General features: G+C 53.6%; 1 protein-coding gene across 2 annotated transcripts; it reads left to right on the top strand.

The window, feature by feature from the left end:
- The first annotated feature begins 206 nt into the window (after positions 1 to 206).
- RAD51 (RAD51 recombinase) lies at positions 207 to 7,548 on the top strand. Of its 2 annotated transcripts, none has more exons than XM_032113118.1 (10): positions 207 to 240; positions 1,013 to 1,123; positions 1,459 to 1,596; positions 1,999 to 2,116; positions 2,668 to 2,759; positions 3,438 to 3,532; positions 4,396 to 4,509; positions 4,809 to 4,938; positions 6,222 to 6,343; positions 6,613 to 7,548. In XM_032113118.1, the coding sequence occupies exons 2-10, from the start codon at positions 1,037 to 1,039 to the stop codon at positions 6,734 to 6,736; spliced, it is 1,020 nt and encodes a 339-aa protein (XP_031969009.1). In that variant the 5' UTR covers positions 207 to 240; positions 1,013 to 1,036; the 3' UTR covers positions 6,737 to 7,548. The 2 variants fall into 2 exon arrangements, with proteins under 2 accessions (XP_031969009.1, XP_031969008.1); XM_032113117.1 differs by lacking the exon at positions 207 to 240 and adding an exon at positions 386 to 642.
- The last annotated feature ends 1,664 nt before the right edge of the window (positions 7,549 to 9,212 follow it).

The following is a 9,212-nucleotide window of genomic DNA, read 5'->3' as shown; positions in this document are numbered from 1 at the left end:
AAGGAAGACCAGAAAGAGGGAGGAAGGAAAGTGAATCAGAAAGAACGGCCGCGCTGCCCCGGGGCTGCTCTCCATGCCCCGTTCCCGTTCCCGTTCCCGTTCCCGTTCCAAGCCCGGTGCCGCTTCCCGCGCTCACCTTCACGGCGCCGCCGGGGGCGGGGCGGCGCCTGCGCGCGCGGGCGCGGGCGGGGTCACGTGGGGCGGCGGCGGGAGCGCCCGAACGGCCGGAGCGGGGCCGCGGTGAGGCGGGCGGGACGGGCCCGGGGCTGCGGGGGCCCCGACGCCTCTCGGGGCTCCCCCGGCGCCTCCCCGGGGCGGGGAGCGGCCGCGGGAGCCTGGGGGGAGTGGGGGGAAAGGCCGTCACCTGTGGGGGGCCGTGAGGGGCGTTAAACAAAGGGCTGGAGTTGAGCAGAATGAGGGGACGTGGCGCGGGGAACCCAGGGAGTTCCAGGTCGCCGGCGGGCGGTACCTGGGAGGTGCTGCTGGCCGGGCCCCCGGTAAAGTTAGAATCGTGGAATGCCGGAATGGCCATCGAGTTCTAGCCTGGCCTTTGACACTTCCAGGGATCCAGGGGCAGCCACAGCTTCTCTGTGCCAAGGCCTCAGCACCCTCATAGAGAAGAATTTCCTGCCAGTATTCAATGTAAATTTCTCCTCTGTCAGTTTGAATCCATTCCCCCTTGTCCTTTCACTATAATCTATAATATTCAAATTGTGTGTTATATTCCAAGTGTGTGAATTCCCTTGTATCCTTCAGTTTCCCATGACAGCTCCTGCCTGCCATCCTGCTCAGCAATCCCAGGGGTGGTACAAATTCTCCGCAGGGTCCTCCAGCCCTTTCCAAAGTGTTTGTGGCAGTCCCGAGGGCAGGCAGGCTCTGGGGCACAGCCCAGCCCCAACATCAAGGGCTAGTTCAGAGGAGTTTTCCAGCTTTAATAACTCCATGATCCTGATTCATGTGACCACGTAACTTACTGCTAAGAGGGAACACTGAAGTGTTTGGTTCCTTCCAGGGGGTGTCCTGGTCCCTCGCTGCCATGGCCATGCAGATGCAGCTCGAGGCCAGTGCAGACACGTCAGCAGAGGAGGAGAGCTTTGGGCCGCAGCTCATATCCAGGTTGGAGGTAGGTGAGGAGTTACCTCTGGGGAAAGTTTTCCATAGATCTGCTACTCTTTTTCCTAGAATGGAATCCTGTAATGGTTTGGGTTGGAAGGGACCTTAAAAGCTCATCCCCATCCATCCTGGACTTGGGCATTTCCAGGCATGGGGCATCCACAGCTTCTCCACCAGGGTGTCACCACCTCCACAGGGAAGAATTTCTTACTAATATCCAACCTAAACCTTTTTCTTTAAAAACCAGGCGAAACTGAAAACTCTGCTGCTAAATTCTTACTTATGTTGTGTAAAAAAAAAAAAAATACCAACACGTGTCCTTTTTCCTCCCTCCCTGCTTCCCAGCAATGTGGCATAAATGCCAATGATGTGAAGAAGCTGGAAGAAGCTGGATTTCACACAGTGGAGGCTGTGGCTTATGCACCAAAGAAGGAGCTGCTGAACATTAAAGGCATCAGCGAAGCCAAAGCTGACAAAATCTTGGTAAGGATATTCTGGAACTTTAACCCAAGATGTTCCACAAGTTTCTTTCTGCTGGCTGAAAGTGTTGTGGTGAATTTGGAAGGTCTCCAGAGGGCAGTGAAGGTGATGAGAGGTGTAACATGACTTGTGATGGGAAAAGGCAAAACACACCAGGACAGGACTGAACTGACCTGGTGGGGGACAAGGGGAGGATATTTCCATAAAACACACAAAAGGGATGTTGGAGCTTTTTCTCGGAGCAGAATTTCAGTTCTGTTCAGAGGTACCAGCTTGTGCAAGGTCTATGAAATGTGCATGGAATGATATGGGTGCCTCTCCACAAGGCAGGAAATATTAATTTCTGGGGGGGTTAACAAATGGCATGAACTCTCCTGGCACTGCTCCGTTGGGTTTTTCCCTCAGGCTGAGGCAGCCAAACTGGTTCCCATGGGCTTCACCACAGCCACAGAATTCCACCAGCGACGGTCAGAGATCATCCAGATCACCACTGGCTCCAAAGAGCTGGATAAGCTGCTTCAAGGTCAGCATTTTATTATTTCTCTTTCCTGCTTAAGCTCAGTTATTAGGGTGGGGTTTTCCTGTGAGTGGGGTCCTTGCACAGAACCACATAAGGCAAGCCCTGGTTGGATGAAAGACCTCTAGAACTGCTCTTGAATAATTGCTTTTATTTTAAAAGCTGCAGAAATAGCTTTTAGTTCTTTTAGTCATGATGCAAGACCCAAAGCTGTCCATTTTTTGATGCTTCTGGTTTATTTAAGTCCACAATGTGTTTAGGGTAAACAAAACCAGGCATCACCATCTCCCCATTCCTCTGGTAATCCAAAAATTAAAACAAGTAATTTTAGCTCTTCACCATCTTCAAAAACACACCCGAACTTCTTATCTACAGCACACACAAACCTCAGGCTGACAAGCAGTTTTCCCTCTTAGCTTTGAAACTTTCAGCCAAATCCAGTGTTTAACTGAGTCTCTGTGAATGTAGTATTTGATATGTGGGATACATAGATCATACCTGTTTGTAGCATGTGACCTTTTAAGTTTTATTAATAATTATTATTATTTTCCTTTCAGGAGGAATAGAAACAGGGTCCATAACAGAATTGTTCGGGGAATTCCGTACTGGGAAGACGCAGCTGTGTCACACCCTGGCAGTCACCTGTCAGGTGGGGGCTTCACCTCATTACAGTCCAATATTCAGACCCCACAGCCTTGGGATATTTGCTAATTTTGGCACTTTCCTTGACTTTCTAAGTGTTTATTACTGTCTAGAGGTTGCTATTCCCTAAAATATTAGAGGCTTGGACTTAATTTGATCATTTAGTTGACTCTCTAAACTTCCCAGCTCAAAGATAAGCACCTGTCACCTTGTGTAGAATCATGAAATGCTGGAATGGTTGGGGTGGGAAGGGACCTTAAAGCCCGTCCAGTTCCATGGGCAGGGACATCTTCCACTATCCCAAGTTGCTCCGAGCCCTGTCCAACCTGGCCTTGGACACTTCCAGGGATCCAGGGGCAGCCACAGCTTCTCTGGGCAACCTGTGCCAGAGTCTCACCACCCTCATAGGGAAGGATTTCTTCACAATATCCCATCTATCCCTGCCCTGTGTTAGTGGGAAGCCATTCCCCCTTGTCCTGGCACTCCAGGTGACAGGTACTACAAAAGGAAGGTGTCAGAGGTGGGGGACCAGGAATCTTTCCTCTTGCTTTTCCCAGCTAAATGGGACTTTAATCACAATAACTTGGGATGTTATTTGTTGTATGAGTTGAGTGAGGGTGTGTGGCAATATCTGCTGTATTTATGGATAGATTATTCCCTGTTCATTCCTTGCCTTCTCCTTTAGCTCCCCATAGACCGCGGGGGCGGCGAGGGAAAAGCCATGTACATAGACACGGAGGGGACCTTCCGTCCAGAGCGGCTCCTGGCTGTGGCTGAAAGGTCTGTGAGTGGAAGACAGGAATAGATGGACTCACAACTCAGTTGGAAAACGTTTTCCACATGTCCTGGAGGTTAATTTGGCAGGTGTTCCCTTTGGAAACCTCTGGTGTTGCCATTCCTCTCCTGTCCCTGCCGCTCTCTCCCCACAGCTCTCGTGTCATTGTCCCTTGGCATGAGGTGATTTCCCTCTCTTTTGCTACTGGAAGGGACTGGGAGCTTCCCAAGCAGCTGGGGACAGGACTGGCTGGATCCTGTTAGCTCTTTCTGAGGGGAATTTGATCTAACCCTGCTGGCTTCTCCTGCAGCAAGGACTGCTCCTGTGTTCCCTGTCGCCAGGGAATATTTGGCAGCCAAGCAAAGGAGAGGAAGTGAAATGATGTTTGCAGCAGGCACAGCTGTGTCTGTGCTGGCCATGTACAGAATGTCCTTGGAATCATGGAATCCTTCAGGTTGGAGGAGCCCTCGGAGATCACGGTGCCCAACCGTTCCCCGGTGCTGCCGAGGCCACCACTGTCCCATGTCCCCAAGTGCCACATCCACACGGCTTTAAATCCCTCCAGGGATGGGGCCTCCACCACTGCCCTGGGCAGCTGTACTAGGGCTGGACAGCCTTTCCACTAGGAGACTTCCCAATATCCAGCCTCAGCGTCCCCTGGTATGACATGAGGCCGTTTCCTCTTATCCATTTAAAATGGTTCCAATCATTCCATTCTCTTCTCATCACCACAGGTTGCATTTTTTCTGTTTTTATCTCTGCTGGGGATGTGAGTTTTTATTCCAGTCTTTTGCCAAAGCTCTGGGCTAACTGCTATGGATGAAATTGTCACCCAGGGTTTATCCCTTTATTTTCCCTGATTTTGCAGGTATGGCCTGTCTGGCAGCGATGTCCTGGACAACGTGGCCTATGCCCGGGGCTTTAACACCGACCACCAGACCCAGCTGCTGTACCAGGCCTCAGCCATGATGGCTGAGTCACGGTAATTACACTGATCTAAGGGGTTTTGTTCCCACATGGGATTAGCCTTTGGCTTCTCCAGGGAGCCAGCTTGCTCCATGGGTGCGTCTTGCTGCTGGAATTCTGGATGCCAGGGACTGGCTCCAGCTGATGTGGCTGTACAAACACAGGGAATTCATGGTTCCTCAGTGCCAGCCTGAGGAAGCTCAGTTTAGAACTGTGGTTAGAAACAGTGCTGATGATTTCCTAGCTCCCAAGAGAGCTGTGCAGGCAGCTTGGGATTGGAACTGAGACTTAACAGCCCTGCCTCCCCTTTCCCAGGTACGCGCTGCTGATCGTGGACAGTGCCACGGCCCTGTACCGCACGGATTACTCGGGAAGGGGGGAGCTCTCCGCCAGGCAGATGCACCTGGCCAGGTTCCTGCGGATGCTGCTGCGCCTGGCAGATGAGGTGAGCATCGACTGGGTTTAATGTTGTGGGTTGACGCTTGCCAAACGCCAGGCGCCTGTGACAGCCGCTCACTCACCCTCCTCTGCAACTGGACAGAGGAGAGAAAGTTTAATGAAGGGTTTGTGAGTTAAGGACCAGGAGAAAACACTCATCAATCACCATACAGGGAAAAACAGGCTCAACTTGGACATGTGAAGTGAACTCATTACTAACAAAATTAAAGCAGGATCATGAGAAGTAAAATAAGCTCTTGAAAACACCTTACCCTCAGTTCTCCCTCCTCCCCAGCTCTACCTTCTATACCAGCGGCACAGTGAGATGGGAATGGGGGAGTTTGGTCAGTTCATCCACCCAAGGCTTCTCCCACTGCTGAGGGAGAGGAGTTGTTCCCCTGCTGCACTGTGGGGTCCCTCCCATAGGAGACAGTTCTCCACAAACTTCTCCGATGTGGCTCCATCTCACGAGCAGCAGCTCCCTGTGAACTGCTGCAATGTGAGTCCATCCCACAGGCAGCAGTGCCCCTCAAACTGCTGCACCATGGGTCTCTCTTCCACGGGGTGCAGTGCCCCAAGGACAGGCTGCTCCAGCCTGGGAGCAGGGCCCCTCTCTCCACCACATCGCTCACAGCCTCCTCCAGGCATCCACCTGCTCCAGCGTGGGGCTCCTCCACGGGCTGTGGGTGGATCTCTGCATCCCTGTGGATCTCCATAGGCTGCAGGGAGGATCACCATGGTCCTCACCACGGACTGCAGAGGAATCTCAGCTGGTGCCTGGAGCACCTCCTTCCCCTCTTTCTTCACTGCCCTTAGTGTCTGCATCTTGTTCTCCTCATATTCTCACTCCTACTCTTTTCTAGCTGGAATTGAAGCTGCACCACAAGTTTTGTTTGATTTCTTCTTAAATCTGTTATCACAGAAGCATTACCACCATTTCTAATTGGCCCGGCCTTGGCCAGCAGCATGTCCCTCTTGGGGCCATCCTGGGATTGGCTCTGCCTGACATGGTGGAAGCTTCCAGCAGCTTCTCATAGAAGCCATCTCTGTGGCCCCCCCACTACCAAATCCTGGCCATACAAACCCAATACAATTGCCAAAGTAAAACTCATTGGTTTTCTTATAAACCCCAGCAAACTGGTCCTAAGGGCTTTGTCTCCACCTCTGCTCCCATTGGTTTGGAGGGGCTGGATCCCACAGTTATGGATACCAGGAGTGCCCCTGTGTCCTTTTCCCTGCTTTTCTGCTCTGATTGTGGGAATAACTGGGTTTTGGTTGTTTCCCCTGCAGTTCGGTGTGGCCGTTGTCATCACAAACCAGGTGGTGGCACAGGTAGACGGAGCTGCCATGTTTGCTGCAGATCCCAAAAAACCCATCGGAGGCAATATCATCGCTCATGCTTCCACCACCAGGTGAGACAAGAGATGGACAGATCCCAGGAGCCTGGGTTTGGAATGTTTTATGAAACTGGCTGAGCATCTTTTACTTCTGGGGGTTTCCATAGTCTGTCCATGGGAGGCCCAGCCTATGCTTCGGCTTAGTGCCACACTGGGCCCTCCGTCCGCAGGGAAATGAACATCTCAGGCAGTTCATACAGCTCTGTTTAATCCCTTATGGATTAGGATGATTTTCTGGGAGCACACTGCCCATCCTGACCTGATTCCTTCCCTCTCCCTGTCAGGCTGTACCTGCGGAAAGGCCGAGGTGAGACCAGGATCTGTAAAATCTATGACTCTCCGTGTCTTCCCGAGGCTGAAGCCATGTTTGCTATCAATGCTGACGGAGTGGGAGATGCTAAAGACTGAAAGCTCCTTTTCTTCCCCTGAAGCCCAAGACTCTGTGCCCATAAGAAGCTCCTTTCTTGGTGGCACCTTAGGGATACTTCCCAAGGCAGCGGGCAGAGGAAGCTGTGGTGTGTCAGCGTGGGAACCGTCGGGACACACCGAGCACAGCCAGAGCTGTTGGGAAGAGATTCCCTCTGGGCTGCAGGCACAGATTAGGTCAGTGGCTTCCTCAGCAACATTCCCAGAGGACCATACCCTGCGTGTTTTCCTGGATCCCACCGTGGACACGGTGCAGCAGAACCTCGGTGGCCACAGTTGGGAACTTGGTGAATTGGAAGCAAAGCTGAAGGGTTTGTCCCCTAAGAGGAGTGGTGATTTATAAACCAAAGCAGAGTGCTATTCCACACGAGGGATCTGGGATTGCTGATGGTCCCAATCCATAATCTTTCTGTTCATTTTCTTTTGGATGCTGCAGCCTGCTGGCTTGGGGAGCTGTTCCTTTACATTTCAGTTTAATTTTCTGTAGTTCTGTAGTTAATACTCTCTGGAAATCTGCTTTAAATAAAAAGGCCCCTGAGGACATTGATGATGGCCCAGGTTCCTGGGATTCACAGGTGGGTTTTCAGAACAAGGGCTGTTCTGGCTGGCAGAAGCTGCACCAATCTCCTGGGAATCTCAGTCTGGGTTTGTCTTTTCTCCCAGTTCTCCTTGGTTTGGGGGTGCAGTGCAGCCCTGCCCTGTGGATCTCCTCAAAGAGTTTTGGGGGTTAAAAAGGTTCTTTTATATTCTGCAATATTTCTCTAGAACTCAATTAAAAAGAATAATAACATGTTGATGTGATCTTAATTGCTTCATTTTCATTGGTTAATTAAAGCAACTCATTGAGAAGGGGCTTGAGCACCCCTTGGTTGGAGCTGGCAGCTCTTCTTTATTTTCTCCTCATTCTTTTAATTTCTTTCAATTATTTCTTAGGCAGTTCTGCAATTAAGATACACAATGAGGACATTGCTGCCCTGCTGGACTGGGAAATCCAAGTGCAATTCCTTGGGGAGATTGAGGGGATGGAGAGCTGAGCCTCAGGCTGGGTTTTGGCAGCAGGAATTCGGTGAGGAGGGGAAAGGGGAGATCCCCCCAAATTGGATTAAAGCCAGTTGTGCTGGGTTTGGGTGCCCCCACCCCAAAAAGGATCCTGGTTAAAGGGGACTTGAGGAAGCAGTGGGATGTGCTGGGGGGGCTGTGCTGGAAGCCGCAAACCCTGGTCAGGGATGGTGGGCAGTGCCAGGTCCACAGGGACACTATGGAGGGGCTGTGCTGGGATCCCCAAATTCCAGCCAGGAATGCTGGGAAGTGTCAGCTCCATGGGGACACTATGGAAAGGGACCCTCTCCCCAAATTCTAGCCAGGAATGCTGAGCACTGCCAGACTTCTGGGACACTGCCTGATCCAGAGAGATTTCCCATTATCTTCTGTAGTGCTCAGCACCTGGCATTTCCTTAGCGTCCCACAGCGAGCAGCTGGAATCACAGCCGATCACACAGAAGCCAGCCCAGGACAGGAAATGAGCTGTTCCACAGATTTCTTTTTCCCAATACGTTTTAATTTAAAGCAGAACACTGCCTGCCCCCCCCCCGCCCCCCCTACCCGACCGTGTATCTTTTATTTTTGGGGTTTCTCTACGAGAATTATCTGCCTGCGATGTATAAAAAATTCCTCCGGCGCTGCAGGGACCGGCGGGGTTTGGAGGGTTCCGGGGCCGTGGCGGGGCCGCGCCCGGAGCCCCGGCGGGGCCGCAGCGGAGCAGGAGCGGCAGCGCCGGGCTCGGCCCCAGCGCCCGTCCCGGAGCGACTCCTCCGCCCGCGGGGACCGCGGTCCCCATCCCAGCCCCAACCCCGCCGCGGGGCCCCCGGCGGACAAGGGCGGGACCCGGACCCGAAGCCCCGGTGCCGGTGCCGGGAGCAGCCCCGGCTCGGCCCAGGTGGGAGGGGCGGGGCCGCGGGCGATGGTCCCGTCCCCATCCCGGGCAGGGCGGGGCTCTGGGGCCGGGCGGGCCGGGGCTCTGTGAGGCGGGGCCCGGAGGGGGCCGGGGCCGGGGCGCGGCTTCAGGGGCGGTGCCGGTGCCGGTCCCGGCTCAGGTGCGCGGGGCCCCAGCGCGGCTGCGAGGGCGGGGCCGAGGGGATTTAATGCCCGGAAATCGCCTCCCTCGCCATTTGCTCACTGCGAGCGCGGTGCGGGCGGGAATTCCCTGTCCGGGCTCCCCGGGTGAGGCGCGGGGGCTTCGGCCTCCCCTCCTGTCCCCCCTTCTCCCCTCCTTCTTTCTCCCCGTGTTCCCCGTCTTTCTTCCCTTTTCCCCCTCTTCTCTCTCTCCCCCAAACTCTCCCCTCCTCTCGCCCCAAACCTCCCCCCTCCCACACTCCGACCTCTCCTGTCCCTACCCCGCTACCCCCTTCTCTTCCCTCTCTTCCCCTCCTCTGTCCACCCTCCTTCTCCCCCCATCCAG

Source organism: Corvus moneduloides, chromosome 6 (assembly GCF_009650955.1).
Source record: "Corvus moneduloides isolate bCorMon1 chromosome 6, bCorMon1.pri, whole genome shotgun sequence".
In the NCBI taxonomy this organism is placed as follows: Eukaryota; Metazoa; Chordata; class Aves; order Passeriformes; family Corvidae; genus Corvus; species Corvus moneduloides.
Note: the sequence above shows the minus strand (reverse complement) of the source record. Positions and strands in the feature narration are given on the sequence as shown.